The sequence below is a fragment of the Tinamus guttatus genome, unplaced genomic scaffold (genome assembly GCF_059628265.1).
Source record: "Tinamus guttatus ecotype Peru unplaced genomic scaffold, ASM5962826v1 Tinamus_guttatus_pri_ptg000115l, whole genome shotgun sequence".
In the NCBI taxonomy this organism is placed as follows: Eukaryota; Metazoa; Chordata; class Aves; order Tinamiformes; family Tinamidae; genus Tinamus; species Tinamus guttatus.
Genome location: NW_028288649.1, coordinates 2707305 through 2724746, shown reverse-complemented (window position 1 = coordinate 2724746; position 17442 = coordinate 2707305). Strand labels below are relative to the sequence as shown.

The following is a 17442-nucleotide window of genomic DNA, read 5'->3' as shown; positions in this document are numbered from 1 at the left end:
TATCTGCACTCCCTGCTCTGCTGTCGTACACCTCAGCCCTACACTGAATAGCAGCACTTGCAACGCGCCACCAGGCTGTGGCTGAGGAAGTAGTGGGAGAGCTGCAAAATACGACACATGCAGATAAGATTTGACATGATGCAATTCCTGTGGAAGGAGAGCTGGTAAACAGCCTGGGAAGCTGTTGGATGTATACATATACATGTATATATATGTGTGTATATATATATAAAAATGCAGCTTTAAGTCTCTTTGTCTGAAATAACCAACTTTAATACCTGAGGTGTCTGACTGCAGGGCACTGAGAAAGAGGGAGGACACTATGAAATGTTTTGCCTAGTCCCGCAGGCTGAAGCTGGTTCTTCAGGTCCCTGATCTCAGAGGACGGGTGAGAGGAAGGATCATGACGAGCTGGCACCTCAGGACCCCCAGCACTTCCCTGAGCTCTGCCTCTGACCTTTGCACACACGTCTCTGCTGCAAGGTTTTCAGCAGTGACCAGCTTGCTCCACAAAGCAAGAACGGGTAAAGGAAGAAACAAACTGGCGGATGTCCCAAGACGTCTGGCAGAATAGGGATGCCTTCTTCCACAGAGCAGGAGCAAGAAAACTGTCTTGCCCTTGATGTAGCCAGTTCCTGATATTCAAGTTCATGATTTTCTACAGACCTCCAGGGTCCTTTAGGCCCCCTGATTGCTGCATGGGTAAAGGCTGCATCTTTGCACCTGTGCACTGCTCAGTGCTATTTTGCACAGTGAGCTGTATATGCTCTTTTATTCATTTATTTATTTATTTTGATGTGCATTCAGCACTTGGTAAAGGCCACAGGCCTGAGGTGGTTTTAAATGTGTCTCTGGACACTGCTCACACCTGCAATTCCAGGAAGCTTAAAAATAGACTGCTTGTATAGGCTGACATAGCAAAGTTTGTCCAGAGAAAGAGGAATTCTCAGTAATGATTTTTATTTGTTTTGAAGCTTTCCACATTCTATACCTGCATTTTATTTCCCCTAATGCCATGTTTTCAGTTTGGATTTTTTTTTGTTGTGATACACTCCTATTACTTTGTGTGCATCCATCTCTTTTGTGTTTGTATTTTAATTTAGGAGTGAAAAGTGCTGATGGTTGCTCTACTTCATTTTCTCGGAGCATATTTCATTTCTAGGCTGTGCAGAAAAATTCCACTCAGGCTGTCGGTACACAGCACCCCACCCACATCATGCGCTCCGAGTCTACGCTGTTCAACAGACCCAATTGTTTAACTGTGTTTATAAGCAGTGAGGCTATTTCTGGACTTTTTCCTAAAATCTGACTCTTTAGAAGTCTTCCCTCCTGAGGTTTTGGTTTTCTGTTCTGACATATTACAGAATAAAGTATAAAAGCCAAGAGCTATTGGAGTCATTTCCAGGCTGGTATTGCAGCCTGGTAGGACCTGCAGCATCTCTTACAGCATGAAGTCTGGATCCCTTGTGCTTGGAGAACCAGACAGTTGGATTTGGATTCAGGCAGTCCCAGTGATGGAGACGGCATCCAGGCTGTGTGTGAATCCAGAGGAAATTAAATCTGCCTATGGACATTGCTGCTTAAACTGTAGAGCAATCTATCACTGTGATTGTACTCTATCACAGCTGGATCTACCTACTCATGAATTGTGTTTTGATACTGATCATTTAGTATGTATTATGTAATGTATTTTGTTTCCTTTTTTTCATGTGTTCTGGTGGACTTTTTTCAGTCTGCTTTGGGCTGAATCGCTGTATCCACTTTCAGCTCTTGTAATCACTCTTGGCAAATCTCTGAAAAAGGTTGTCTAAAACTCTAGTGCTTTGCAATCTAAAAAGTCACATCGCACAAGACAAAGTTTTCTTGACTTGCCTGATAGCCTTCTTTTATAGGAAGACTCTCGATGTGACATCTCATTATTGGTGTCCAAGGTCATGAGCATGTCCCTGGACATCTCGTTCCTTTCCTGTGACTCTAGAAGAGGACCCAGGTGGGTAAGTAGAAACCGCTGCTTGGTGTGTGTGTTGGCTCAGACTGGAGCCGACTGCTGAGGCTGGAAGGCACCTTTGGAGATTGTCCTGTCCGACCCCCCTGCTCCAGCAAGGTCACTTAGAGCGGGATGTCCGGGGCCATGTCCAGCCAGCTTTGGCTGTCTCCAAGGATGGTGCAATGCTGCAGGACGGACACCTTGCTTTGAGATCCCTGTGACTCACCGCTGATGGGTGTTGGAGCGATACCAAGCGTTCCTGTTACTGCAGCAGGAACCTGAGTTGGCCTCAAAGTATTTCTGTGTGTGGGGCCAGCTTTATTCCCCCTATTAGGTTTACTTTATAAGACGTAGTGCTTCCAAAGCAGTGTTTTCTAAGCGTAGCTTCTTGAAACATGCTTTTTGTTACCCATCTGTAAGGTTGCCAAGTGATTTGTTTTGTTTTTCTCTCTCATTAATAGGCTCAGGGTTAGCTTTCTAGCAGGTCTTAAGTGGAGGCAAATGTTTTCTGTGGCTCTTGCTGTGTTCTTTGGTTCAAGACTCCGTGCTAATGCTGCCTGCCCACATGGCTATACACAGACGTATGCACATCCATCGCCTTACCCACGGGAGGAATCAGGCCCTGCTGCAGAGGCTCTCATCTACATTGAACGGGGTATTTGGTACCTAAGTAGGAGCCCGAACAAGTAGCAGAGCCTGCAGCAAGAACAAGGCTTGGTGGTGCAGGGAGCAGGTGCTCCTTCTCTTCAGAGAGTTGCCAGTGCATCCTGTGGGTGATGTTATGCTACAGTCAGGGGTGGGAAGCACTTTCCCCTTGGGACAGGAGGAGACTGCGGCCTGTGGGAGCTGTTTCTTGAGAAGATCATGGGGAGAGATGACAGATGATGTGGGGAGAGATGGGGATGAACCCAGGCACCAGGGATGAACCAAGGCAGGGAGCTTGTGCTTGAGGTTGAGTGCTCATTCTTAACATCACTTTGCCTTCCCATGGGACATTGTGGCCTTCCTCCATGTCACCGAGCTCATTGTTCTGGGCTTTCCCAGGCTGGTAAGGAGTGAATCCCACAAAAGCATTGAGTTTCAGGACCCAAAGCTCTGCTGTGACTCCCACATTCTTGCCGACGTTTGCACTAATCCCTGGCCCCTGCACTGGCTGAAGCCAGGAGCCATCTAGGATTAATGTTCATTAGTAATGGCTTATTGACTCTTGGCTCTTGCTCAGTGGGGTATTTAAGAGTGCTGTTAACTGTTTTGTGGTTAACCATTCCATTTTTAACCAATGGATCCTTTACCTGCACTTAAGGGCCTTGGTGAATCAGGGCCAGGGCAGTCAGTGGTACAAATCAGCCTTTCTTGATTGAAGTCACCTGTGGGCAGAATGGTGTTGGCTTAACACTGCCTGACAATCTCCCTTAGTCCCTTTTATATAAACATACATGCCTCTCATGCTCCATCTTTCCACTGCTCTACAAGAGCCGCAGACAGCTGAGCAGCGTAATCCGTGGCACAAGATCTGAGGCGGTACCCATCTGTTTTAGCAGTGAGGCCCATTTAAGACTTCAGGCACCACCGCCTGGTGGTTTCGGTATGATCACTTCCACATTTCTCTTTTCTTGCGGAATAGCTGAGTTTTCTTTGTGCTTGTCCACACTGCAGACGTTACCACCTTTGGCAGTGGTGATGCCAACCAAATGCCAAGGGCTTTGTGAAGGGCAAATGTTTCTCTCTGGCTTGCCACGTGTGCCAAGAAAAGTTAACAAAGATCAAAAGGGTGATGCTGGCCCCAGCCGTCCGCAGATGAGGCACATCCAGAGGTGGCCCGGGCTCCCATTTTAAACTTGTTTCATTGTGGGGTTTGCCGTGAGCATGAGGGTCTGCTCTGGCTGCAGAAACAACACAGGGCCTTTCTGCTGCTTCTCTTCTCCTCCATCCTCCGCTTCTGCCTCACTCGGCTATTGCAGACATTAACGCAGTCTGTGGTAGCCCATGCTAAAAAAATCATCACAATAGGAGGAGGTGGAGCAAGGACAGAGGAAATATCTGCAATCCAGAGTACAGAGTTTGCTGCCACGGGGTGGATGTGGAGAGGTGGCCCCGCGGTGGTGCTCCCATCCACCCAAAGCACGGGGTGGTCAGGACCGTGGCTGCCACATTGCCTTTCTTTTGCTCTTGGGCTCCCTTGCAAGACCTCTGCTCATTTCTCTTGCCACATATTTGGGTTTTAAGACATTGTGGTTTATGATTGATCAGTATGATGGAGCTGCTGGAGAGAGTCCAGCGCAGGGCCACAAGGATGATCAGGGGCCTGGAACATCTGCCCTATGAGGAGAGGCTGAGGGAGCTGGGCCTGTTCAGCCTGGAGAAGAGAAGGCTGAGAGGGGATCTAATCAGTGTCTATAAGTACCTCAAGGGAGGCAGTGAAGAGGATGGTGCTGGTCTCTTTCCGGTGGTGGCCACAGACAGAACTAGAGGAAATGGCCACAAACTGAAGCATCAAAGATTCCACATGAACTTAAGGAAAATTTTTTTAACAGTGAGGGTGACAGAGCACTGGAACAGGCTGCCCAGAGAGGTTGTGGAGTCTCCTTCTCTGGAGATCTTCAAAACCCTCTTGGACGCAGTCCTGTGCCATGTGCTCTGGGTGACCCTGCGTGTGCAGGGGGGTTGGACTAGATGACCTCTTGAGGTCCCTTCCAACCTTAAGCATTCTATGATTCTATGCATTCTATGATCAGATTGACCAGCAAGACTTTGGGCTTAGCTGCTTTGTGTTCAGATATGTCTCCAAAAAACAGAAGGTTCCTCAGCCATGGGCAGCTGGACATGTACGCTGAGACTGAGTGAAGCTGGCATGTAGGTATGAGGGACCATAGCTCAAGCCGACTGTCTCAAAGGTTGTTTGCCTTTCTGCTGAATTCACTGCAAGAACCGGGCTCGGCAGCTGTGAACAGATAAGGACTTGAAATAGTTTTCGGCCAGGGTCAAGGAATGGCCGTGCTGCGTTGGAGGATGTGCATCACCCCAACCTGCTGAGGCGGGAATTCAGGAATGTCCTTGGCTGGGAAGCGACCTTCCTGGATATCCTATAAAAGACTGGGCAATCAAATAATAGATGGCAATCCGGAGACCCCCACCACCGACGTGCACGAAGACCATGGACCAACAGGATGCTGCTGGATCCATGGTGGTGGCTATCTCTTGCAATCCTATCCTGACTGCCTGATAGATTTTCTTCTTTCCTACCACTGTTTCCTTAGTGTAACACATGAATATTTTGCTTGTATAGGTTTCCTTGCCTGGCAGCATTTGACATCATTTGTGTCTTATTCTCACTCTGGATATAACAAAGAATCTTCCTGGCTCAGGTCTTCCTGGGCTGTAACAGTAGGGTGCCACCTTGACCTAAAACCCTCAGGACTGGGATGGGGGGAGCGAAGCTCAGTGTGGGGCTGGCCACTTGTGCAAAGGGGGCTGAATTCCCATGGAATCTGGTAGCAGCTGAGGCCTTCCAGGCTGGTGTTGAGCATTATCTTCTAAGAAGCGTGATCTCCTCTCCTCCATGGGATGCTGAGGAGGAGGAGGAGGAGGAGAAGGTCATGACCACGTCGCAGGCGGCCGGATGCAGCTGCCATAGCTGTGCACTTCACGGAGGAGCTGGGAGGCAACCTGGGAAACATTGGCTCTGCCCTGGGAGTGCGAAGGCTGCTGCCAGAGCGCACTTGGCTGCTGCTACCAAACACGGGGCAAGACTCCTTGGGGCCAGGATGGACCTGTCTGCAGGGCCCACTCCTGTTTTGGCGTGAAATTTCTCAGGAGCCAAGGGGAAGGAAATCTTATTTTTCTGTGTTTATTTTTCTGTTCCCTGCCTGTCTCTCTTATGTGGCATGTGAATGCGAAGGTAATAACAGGGAAACTATATCACAGAGCAGGAAACGCCGGCTTTCTGCTTTTCCCCTCTGCTTCTGTGGTCACTGCTCCTCTGACAGGACCCTGGCACCACTCTGAAGCAAAACCGAAGGAGCGTGAGAAGGAAGCAGCCCAATCAAATGAACTCAACTTTATTCTTTCAGCAAGCTATATATTTCTTTATTTTATGGTCGTTTGAACAGCGGAGAGTTTGGCAATAACGAACAGCCTCAGCAGTAGGCGCCGCGCGTGTGTGTTTCCATTCCTCCGACTTGGCTCTCCCACTCGGTGTTTGGGAAGATACAGAATCACGCTGCATTTAAACCCGGAGGCCCACTGGAATAATTCTCCTGCGGCTATCCCGAGAGCAGGTGTTACATCCTGACACCCTCTACCTGGCAGCCCAAGGGCCGTATAACCTACACCAGATGGTTATCAGCAAGCACCGACATTCGAGGAGCCACAAATGGGTTTTGGCCAACAGTAAGCAAATCAATGTGAATAAAGCCTCATTAAGCTCTCACAGCGTCACCGTGGCCTGCTCCTTCCCCTGCCCCCAATCCTTGCTGCTCATTTACATCTTTTGGCGTCCATCCTTTTCTCAGCAATTGCATACTGAGGCCAGACATGACTTTATCAGCCCAAACAGAGCTTGGAGGAATTATTTTAGCCGAGAACTGCACTCTGACCAACAAGGACTGGTACATTTCAACTGAGCTGCTATCACTAAAACAGATCCTATGATTCTTAAAGTGGCAAAAATCAGTTTTCTAGGGATTTGTTTCCAAGGGACAGTTGCCTTTGATAGGATGGCCATCTATAATGGCATTAAAATTCTGATATTTACCTAATACTGTAATCTTCTATTTCCTAGAATATATTTGGCTGAGTAAACTGTAAAAGACTCACAGCTTCCCTCCTGCTGCTGGAGCACAAATAAAACTTCTGCTGGAATTTTTGAAAGACCTGGCAAAGACTGAGGGTAGTAGCTCTCACTGAAATCAGTGGAACATTTACCACTAACAAGACGCAAGCCAACAAAATGGTAAGTGCTTCTGAAAAGGACACTCAGCAAAGCAGCTTGTGACTCTTATTTGCTAACTTACTTATACAAGTCACTAGACTTGTGTGACCACCTATGCAGTTGCAGGGTACTCAGCCAGTAAGCCCAATTCCATCTCTTACTGTAAAGCAGAAGTAGCTATCCCTACTTTTGGAGATGGGATCTTCCCTGGGAGGATCAGGAGGATGAAGGGAGTGGATCCGAGTGCTGTGAGTGACTAACACGTGGTTCCACGCACCTCGTGCCCAGCTCCCACCACTCTTGGCGTTTATGAGGGAGCAAAACAGGAGGTGAAGGCACAGACCAGCTTTGCTGGTCTTCAACAAAATGCAGCAAGAACGTAAAGGAAACTGCAGAGTGGCCGGCCCAGGCCGCCAAACTGGCTGGCTTGCAAAGCTGGGGCGTTGCGCTAGTTCTTTGCTGAAACGACCAAGCCATCCTAATAAATTTCCTGTGTAAAAAAATATATCTATAAATCATGCCTTAGTAAGAACGGTGCAGCCGCTAGCAGAGCAGGGTGCAACCGCATGCAATGCAGCTGAGGTCTAATTCTCTCTAATCCCTTGCCAAGCCACAACAACTTTCTTTGCAAGAAGTGACTCTAGCCGAGTGTGTGTGTGTGTGTGTGCATGCATGTGTGTATATGTACACATACACATACCTATAGCTTGATAATCCTGTTGCCAAGTGGAATAAGCTGGCCCGCAGGAGGAGCCCCGGGTGTTACACGATCATGAACTGGCAGACGTAGGGCAGTTGCTCTTTGCACCTCTTGTCAAACCACTTGCCAATCGCTGCCCCCGACAAGGCCGCGCAGTTTTCCGACTTGCCGCCATCCGGCTGGGTGGTGATTTCAGTCTCCCAGTTCTTGTAGCGGATGCCGGTGCCCGTCATGTCGACCCACTTGCCCTCGGCCGCCATGTCGTTGAGGCCGAGCCAGATCTCCACCTCAGAGCCGATGCTTTTCCGCATGTAGTCGTAGAGCGCGTCGTTCTCCTCCCCATTCTGGGGGGTGCTGAGGGTACCGCCCTGAGAGATGCAGTTTTCGCTGGCCTCATGGTACGTCTTGGTCTCAGTAAATGCAAGAAAGCATTTTAGGTGGATTTTGGTGCCTTTCAGACAAACTGTGAAACAAACGAGACAAAACGAAAAGGGATCTGTTTTAAAAATCACACGCAACAGTTAAATTACAAGGTTGATTTCTCCTAGTGTTCCTGGTGCCATTTCCAACAGTCTGAGTATCCCTAGGGGCCCTCTCTCTCATCTTCAGGGTAAGCCACATGATGTGCTGTAGGGATATGACCTCTCTATTGGTCAGCAGTCAGCAAAAATGGACCTCCAGGGTGTCTGTGTCACTGTCCTGTGCTTTTGCAACCCCAGAGCAAAGCCACAATGTGGTTCCCATTCCCCTTCCCCGACTTTTCTATTTTCCAGATGCTCCTAAACTATCTCAGACAAATTCCTTTGGAGGCAAGTTTTTTTTTTAATCATCTCTGCTGGGTGTTGAAGAATTTTGGAAAAAGTATATAAATATAATTCAGTCATCTTAATTATGCATACATGAAAAAGGTCTTTTTTGTAGGGTTTGACTGGAAGTGTTGTGCTTGCATTGCTTGAGGTCTTTAGGGTAAATTTCTACTTCCATCTGATTTTATTGGTAAGAAGAGCAATTTTTTGGGTAAGCTTTCAACCCCAAGAGCTCAGGGTACTTCGTGCAAACAACAACTAATTCCAGGATGCATTAGCATCCAAACCAGTTAAATCTCAAGGAATGTGAGCTCGGATGTAAAGCCGATCTAAAGATCAGATCGAAAGCCTGTAACGGAGATGCAGGTTAAGGAGCACTTTCTCTCTAAAAGAAGAAAGTGCTCCTTAAGCTGCATTTCCATTGCATCCCTATTTCATGCTTTGCAGACCCCCAGGCTATGGTGCCCCACACAGACCAGCCACAGCACATGTGCAGGAGATAACCATCTTGGGACCATCCTCACACTGCACATAAGGGAGTTTCTCTGGGCAAAATTGCAATATATATAACAGGTCAGCAACCTCACCCCTTTCCCTGGGCTTTGGATAAAAGCAGATAGCAAAGGGTACATTTGATTGAAGTGCACAACCATTGGTATGCAACAACTCATCCCTCTGATCCATGAGGGAAGACGAGCTTCTGACCTTGCGTCACAGAAATATCAGCAGCTGTACATGGAAGAAAGACCTGCGCGTGAGGAACGGGGACATATGCTGCACAGCTCTTGTCATTAACCGCCAGAGGAGCTTCATCTGCTTGGAAGGTCTGCACGACACCCCCCTCAGCCCCGCGCTCCCCACGGAGCACTTGTCCAAGCCTCTTGCCAAAGGGCTTTATAAGTGTCTTCTCTTCCAAATCAAAGACCATGTTTGTGAGCCCTTTACCTGTCTGAAGTGCTTGCTTTTCCTTCAGCAAGGCAACCTCCTGGGAGATGTTTTCCATCATGGCCTTCAGCTCCTCAATCATTTTGACGCTCACGCCATCTGTTGGAAGAGACACGGGATGAGCACAAACAGCGCCCGCCTCCTCCTGAGAGGCCGCTGTTCCTGCCATGAGAAAACCTGTGCAGCAGAGGATCCATCCAGTCCCTGTGCAGCTTCTGACCCATCTGTCAGGGCTCAAGCCACCGCCGCGCTCCCAGGATGGATTTTTGGGCCTGGCACAAGGGTCCCCAGCGAGGTCCTCCAGGGAGGCCATGGCGAGGCCATGAGCCTGAGGCAGAGAGATGCCAGGTTCACGTCCAGCCACGTGCGGGTGCTTTGGGGAGAATTTTAGGCTGCTGCTCCTGAATAGGATTTTTTTTTTAACTGCTGAAAGCTGCCAGGTTACCTATAACTTATCACTAAAGTTTGAGTTTTGTTATTTTTTTTCCGCCTCTGGCATTGCTAGTGGGAGAACAAAGAGATCACAGAGTACTTTTTATTTATTTATTTATTTATTTATAAGCTACTTGCTTTTAACATACAGTCAAAGGCTTTGGAAGAGGTTTCTTCTAGGAAGTACAGACCCAAACCTTCCTTTCAAGGAAGAAGCCTGGGTGAAAGGATGACTGCAGAGCAGAACTAGGACATTAAGGGTGCCCCCCGCCCCGACATCACTTTTCATTTTTATTCATTTTCTATCATTTTCCCCTCACCATTGCTTATCTCTCAGGTGGACAGCAAAGCCTCACTCATGACCTGTTGAGTGAAGGGTCTGTGTGTGGGGAGAGACCACAACAGCCCCCGCACTGTGGGCTCAGGGTGAATGACACGGCTGCTGTTGTGGTGCACGAGTTAAAACTGAGGACATTTCCAGCAGAGCAAGGTGTCTGCGGGTGAGGAGAGCACAGGGTGACAGCAGTGTCACCCCAGTGGGCACTCTGAAATAGTGTTGCGCTGGCAAGACTGATTCCCAAAGTCTTCTGGGAAGTGGTGGGATCAGAAATTGTGTGGAGCTGCGGCTTGCTATAAGCTAAGGTCAGACCCACTGAGGGCTTTAAATATTGGGGGCGAGACTTCAAACTGGGCATTGCTTTCAGCAGGGATTCCAGAGAGAGAGAGCAGAGGAGCTGGTTCATGTCCCCATGCTGACCCGTGCGCTCGTGCTTTGCCTCTGCTGGAAGTTTTCCAGGGCTGGGAGGATTTTTTTGTGCAGAGATATTTGTTGCTGCAATAAATCGTCAGGGTGATGAACTCGTGTATCACTGAGGCTGTGCCTTGTGTTTGAGTGCAGATGAGACTGTGTAGCTGGAGCTGGAGCTTGATACTGCCCTTAGCATCACAACCTTTTTGTACTTACTGAGCTTTTCTTTCTTACTGCATCTTAAGCCTGCTCTACACTAAGCTGTGAGTAGCAACAGCTCCCACATGTGATTTGGTGGAGATACCTGCCTGGTAGGAGAGAGCGCTCACAGTAACTTCCTCCCAGCTAGCACCACAGGTGTGGGCTTAAAAGGAGGTACCAAGAGCCCAGGCCTTGGTCTTCCCCTTCCCGCTGTGCTTGGTGGGTGCATCAGGGCCCAGGTGCTCCACAAACTCCCTTGCTGTACCCTTTCCACCCTAGGGTCTACAGACCAGGCACCAAGCCTAGCATAGGGGCCACTGGTTGGGGTGAAGGGGGCTTTGGCTGAACAGAGAGAAGCAGTGGCACCTGTGAAAATGAGCACTGACAAGTCTGCACTGTAACTCAGAAGATATTACTGATAGTTTAATGGAAGAAATCAGTCAGATTTTGGCAGAGAGAGACAGAGAGGCCACTGAAAGACGTTGGTGTCACTTTGAGGGACACATGTTGCAGTTGAGCTTGCTCCAATGGGAGAAGGTCTTCCCACCAGGAGGTGACATTTACCGTCAAGGATACCTGGAGCCAGCAGTGCATGGAGACAGAGGCAGGCTGCCTATTCAATGGCAGAAGTGCTCATTTGGATCATCTGCTCTATCATGTACCATATGGGTCACAGGCATGTCCTGTGCTGAGGCCAATGCAGTCTGCCTATTGGGAAAGACGCCACTCCAAGGTCTTCAAGGTGAGAGAGCTTGTCTGAGTGTTTTGCAAAACATCCCATCAACCAGCTCCTTGGAAGAAGCAGTAGTCTTTTGGGGGCAAGCGCATTTGGCTTCTAGCCTTTGGTAAGCTTTAGTAAGAGACCACCTTCCTGGGAACAGAGCAGAAACTTCCTGGCACTTCCTTCAGGATTTCCTTTGGCTGTTTTCAACCATGCAGGTGATGCTGCCCTTAGCAGGCAGGTCTGTTCAGGGTGTCTTGAGCACCCTTGTGCTGTTGGTTGATACCATCTTCTTTGTCACTGAACATGCCGTCATGATCTGCAGCTTAGCAGAGCCTCTAGTCAGCTACTAATCAGGACTCTAATTTCTTCTGCATAAGAACAAAAGAACCATTATGCCTTGAATGTGATGGGAAATTTGACATTAAGGAACATGCATTCACTATACTTGCCCTCTGCTCTTTAGGTGATACTCCCTTACCTAGCTTGACATCTGGTAGTTCCCATGGGATGGCAGAAAATGGGACAGTTTTCACATTAAAGCAGTAGGACAGATTTCCTTGAAGATCAAGGAGATGATGAGCTCAGCTCTTAACTGAAGGAACCAGAAACAGCTTGGAAAATCAACAAAACTGAGAACCAAGAAGATGATAGTGCGCCAAGAGTGTGAATGGACTAAGCACACCAGGAAGAGGTTATTCAGCTGCTTTGACTATTGCTCCATTAACTTAAATGGGTTCAATCAACACTGAAGCACTATTATTATTTTGATGCCTTTGATGAAAACATTTTGTGAGGAAACAGCTAATTAATGCAGTATTTTTTTTTCTGCGTCTTCTCTAGAGGTTTCCCTAATGGAATGGGAGGAGTGTCTTTTAGGTTTAAATAATATCCAAAGGCCATAGAAAGATGTCACTAATTAATCTTGCTGGAGCAGCTTCTCAGGTTGTTTCTGTTGGATTTATGGGAGGACTCCTGTGCTGGAGTCTACCTGTGAGCTGGTATCAGAGATGTCCTTGATAGCTGCCCAGGTGCGAAGTGCCTTCTTCCATGCCCTTTCCCACCTTGCTTCCAAATCCTTAGTGATGAGATATTCCAGCAGCAGCGAGCTCCAACAAGACACTTTGTGTTGCCTGGTGAAACGTTGTTCCTCCACTTTCTTATTACAATCCCCAAATTTCAAAATGACAAGTGAGGTTTGATTTAAGTAGGGAATGTGATTAAATCCATGACAATTGTAATAAAAGCTCACATCTGTCATATTGAAAATTGCACAAAACAGTAGGTTTAAGCAATGCTTCCAAAGGCTGATCTCAAGCAGATCAGATCTTAAGTGAGGCCTTAATGAGGTGAGCAATGCTCTACCAGGGGGCTGTAAGTGCAGAACTGAGCCCTTACGTTTGACATGCGGCAAGTACCACATAAATCTCACTCCCTAGAAAAATTAAATGATGTATTTTCATAAAAGAGTTATTTTTTTTCCCTGGTAACTCTATTTCAGTGGTTAATTTGCTTTTCAACTAAAAAAAAAATAAGTACCTCAACTATGTCAACAAACATTGACTTTTCTCTCTTTTGCCAGAAATTCTTGTCTGCGTGCTGCTTTTTTTTCTCAAGGCTCCTCTCTCTAGTCTATGACCAAGGCTATTGCAGCTTGGTTTGGCTCCTGTTGAAGTCAGTGGGGAGGTTGCCAATCTTGTCCGTGGGAGCTGGAGAAAATCCTGGGTGAAGCAAAGTTAAATACCAGCAGAAGCAAGATGAAGAAGGGACTCACCGAAGGAGATGGGTCACAATGTTCAGTTAGTTATGAAAGCTTCATAAATAATATCTGAATGCCTACAAATGGGAGTTCTGTCTAGTTTTTCTGTGTTCTAATTATATACTAGATTATAAATGATTCCTTCTGTGCACTATTTTGATGATTTAATTATCTTTAAAATCTGGATTTGGGTTGCTTAGCCCTTGGCTGGCCAGGCAGTCATCTGATCTGTTCCTGTCCGAACAGGTTTCTGTTGCTCAGCTGGATGAATAGAGCTCTAGCTTGTGATTTCTCTCATCAAACCTCATCTGCCACCAGTGTTTCTTTTAATATTAGTTATTTCCATAAATGCTCCAGCCAGAAAAGTCATTTCCTGTTCCAGTCTATTCCCTGGATTGGAGGAGGAGCCTGTACACACCTACGTCTGTTTTATATCACTTTGGAGGCATTTTTTGGAAATGTCCTCCTTTATCTAAAGGAGGACCTGGCTGTGTCTGCGACATTATGGCAGGAGAGATATATAGACCCAGAGCAGGTGTGTGTACACAGAGCAGGCCATAGGGGCTGGAAATTGGGGTCTGAGCTTCAAGAGCCTCTTGGTAGCTCTGTGCTGTAGACTCTCATGCTTAACTGCCTCCTCCTTGATTTCTTCCTCTCAGGGAATATTAAAGTCTGGCACTACCTGTGGGAAGAATAACAAGATTTTCCCCAAGGCCTTGTAGAGGCGGGAGGAAGGGCTTGGGCCCCCCAAGTGTGAGTGCCCCAGGTCCTGCAGCATTGCCTGCCGCTGCTCCCCCTTGCCCTCGCCAGCTGCGGGAGCCCTGCATCTCCGGGCTGCGGGAAGCTGGCTGCCTGCCGGGCTGCACACGTGTGCTCAGGAGGGCCGTGCTGGGCTGCTGCCTGGAAAAATCACTGGGGAGCAGTTGGAGGGAGAAAAAGAAAAACAAACAACCAAAACAAAACCAAAACAAAACAAAAAAAGGGGGGGGGGTGAAATGAAGTTGGGATTTCAGCATTTTCTAAATGATAGGTTTTGACTTTTTCATTTCCAAACATAGCTTTTGCTTTGAAATAGACACAGCAAAAACAATAATTATGAAAAGAGAAGAGAAGAGAAGAGAAGAGAAGAGAAGAGAAGAGAAGAGAAGAGAAGAGAAGAGAAGAGAAGAGAAGAGAAGAGAAGAGAAGAGAAAGAGAAAGGAAGAAAGAGAGAAAGAAAGAAAGAAAGAAAGAAAGAAAGGAAGAAAGAAAGGAAGAAAAAAGGAAAACAGAAAGAACCAAACCAGGTTGGTGTAAGGTGCCGTTTTTCTAATGTTGTGGTTTGGCTCCACAGCGAAGCCACAAGACAAAGCGCCTCGGCCCTGCTTTTTCCTACCCCAGTGAAGAGCCCTGTTATCATGATCTGGTTCCCAGCAGAAATTTGGGTGAGATGGAGCAAGAAAGAAGATTTGTCCAAGAAACATATTTCTCCTACCTGGGGTAACTGTTAAGTGCACTGCACATATGTACTGTATACCAGCCTAAGCCTGAATGTAAATGACAAACAAAGGTGGAACAAGCAAATATGTAGCAATTTCCCAGACAGATCTGCTTGGAGAAAAACGAAGACATTTCTCAAAGGCAAGATCTGGCAAAAAAATAGCCAATAGGAGCGTGTACAGAAGGAGCCCAGCCAAGTGAATTCCTCAAATGTTTCTTTTTCAAGTTTACTCCAGACTGCAAAGCACACACTTGAAGGAATCCGAACTCATGCAATTATAGTCCAACGCATCAACCAAATAGCATCACACATTTATGGGCAGCACTGCAAACCTCTTACTCCCGTGAGTTGTCTATAATTTATTTGCGTTGTGTGAGTGGGAGAAAGAAAGTATTAGACGGCAAGAAGAAAAAAAAAAGAAGAAGAAATCCTCCCCAAACCTCCCAGGACCTGAGGCACCTTTCTGTGTGTGCTGCGCTGTAGCCAACCTGAGTAGAGATCTCTTGCACAGCTTAATATAGACTTGGGGCAGATGTTTCAAAACGAAGATCCGTGTCGATAGTTAATAAATGATATATTGCTCTTTTTCCCTGCCCATTCCCGTTGGCAAATTTGCAACAACTGCCTCTCCTCCGCCACTTGTTTTCTTCTGCAGAGTAAAGGGGTAGGAGCAGGCAGGGTCGGAGAAGCAGAGACTTCAGCAGAGCTAGCTGCAGGACAAACTTGGAGCCAGCAGGTGAAAGGTGCAGGGGAAAACCTAGAGCAAACACTACCATGCAATTTACGGGCGAAAAGAGACAAAAAAAAAGTGGCTGCTCTATTAGATTTTAAGCATTTTTTTAAAATAGTTTCATGACAGCACTTTTAGGAGAATAAAGGATTGTGCTAATGCCATCGTCCCCCCATACCAGTGGCGCCCCGGTGGTGCCGAGGCTCCCTACCTTTCTTGGAAGCAGCCGGCTTCTGCCGGGCTCTGCCGTTTTGCTGTCCGGAGACGTGGGCGAGGGACACGAGGCAGAGGAGGAGGCAGGCTCCCCGGAGCGCCATGCCGCTGCCGAGGCGAGTGGCGCGGCGCTGGCCCCCGCCGCCCCTCCACTTTAATGGGAACCGCCTGGCCCCGGAGCCTCCCGCTGGGAGCGCGCCAGGAGCAGCCTCCCGGCCTCCGGCGAATGCTGGAGAGCGCTCGGCACCACTTCTATTTCTTAGCAATTTTTTTTTTTTTTTAAAGAAAAGACCAAACTTGTTGAAAGGAATCTGACCTAAGCAGAGCCAAAGGCTAGGAGTGCAGCCAGGCTCGTTTCCTATAGATTTGGGTGAAATGCTATGGAGGGCTTGAATCACTGGTTGTTGCAGCAGAAACCACTCGCTTGATGGTGGGTCCCACCCAGGAGGGTCAGGAGAGCAGAGGTTGCCTGACTGCCCCTTGCTTATGTGGCAGATCCTTCAGGACAGGAGCTTTGGGGTGACAGGAGGTCAGAAGGGTGAGAGGAGCTCAGAGGCCAACGTCCCCCACCACAGCCAGCCCACACACTCGCTTCAGGCTAGCAGAGGTCACCAGAGCAAAGAGCACCTCTGGTTTCTGAGGGTCACGGGACAGCCTATGGGGTAGAGACAATTTTACTGCTTGTCCAGGAGCTAGGGGCACGGGCCAGGCAGACTGTTTCTGAACAGTTTGCTAACGGGGAATGGATTTTACTGACACTTTTACAGCCCAGTTAGTGACTCTTCCTCTTTTTTTTTCCAGCTAGGCCGCAAGCCAGTGAAAAGTTCTGCTCACTTTTGGAAAGAGCATCCATGTTAATTCCTGCACCGCCTCATCCGAGGCTCCTGGCCGCACTCACGCCCAGACTGAGGCATGAGGGAACCTCCTCTCCAAGGCTGCACTCACACGCCCAGGTGAAACCGGGACACTCTGTCTCCTTTCAACCTGCCCAGAAACACCCTGGGAAACCAACCCGCGGCCTGTGAAATGCTCCGAGGAGGAACAAGCAGCCATTTCTGAAGAAAAGTGTCTTAACCTGACCTGGGACCTGCTGCCATAGGGCTGCAATGGAGGGCAGCTCTGTGCCTGGGGGTCTGCCCCTCTGCATGAGCAGGGAGATGTGCTTTGCAATGTGGGTCTTAATTTGGTTTTGAGAAGAAGTGTTCAGTCTTCTAGAGATGTAACAGGTGGGAGATGAGAGCTTAATTTGGCGTGGCTGAAATCGAAAACTCTTTTCCCCTCGTCTTCTTGTTCCTCAGGAATTTTATGGGCAAAAAAAGTCTGAGCTAAACAGGGTTGTGCTTGGAAAAAAAAAAAAAAAGCTGCTGTTGATTTACATTGGCTATAATTGTGTCACTTTTGGTGAATAGGGGAAACCCTGGACTTCTATCCAACCTGAATGTTGCTCTGTTGCAGTCCAGATTTGAAGCCAAGGGAGAATGGGATTGCTCATTTCTCTTTACCACACACGCACAGTCCCACACAGGTTTAAGCAAAAGAATTAATATTTCTTGGGATTTACTAACCTCCTGCTTGGACCACCCCAAAATAGGATAGAGCTCAAGAGCTCCCAGACACCCATGCAGATGCTCAGTGTTCGAACAGCATCTGCTTATATAAAGTGCTGCTGGTCTGCTCAGCACCTCCGGGTTTTCCTTCGCTCCAGAGCTGCTCGCGTGTCTCTTCATTGATTAATGTTCCTGCCCCAGCGGGGAAAAGCTGAAATTCTCCCTTTGCTGCTGCGTGTAAAA

At 47.9% G+C, this 17442-nt stretch overlaps 1 protein-coding gene across 1 annotated transcript; it reads right to left on the bottom strand.

Annotated features, from left to right (window-relative positions):
• Positions 1 to 7388: 7388 nt before the first annotated feature.
• Positions 7389 to 15839, bottom strand: CLEC3B (C-type lectin domain family 3 member B). Its single transcript, XM_010216449.2, has 3 exons — positions 15651 to 15839; positions 9369 to 9467; positions 7389 to 8080 (listed from the first exon to the last, which is right to left on the bottom strand). Exons 1-3 carry the CDS (start codon positions 15754 to 15756, stop codon positions 7680 to 7682), a joined length of 606 nt encoding a protein of 201 aa, XP_010214751.1. The 5' UTR covers positions 15757 to 15839; the 3' UTR covers positions 7389 to 7679.
• Positions 15840 to 17442: the final 1603 nt, after the last annotated feature.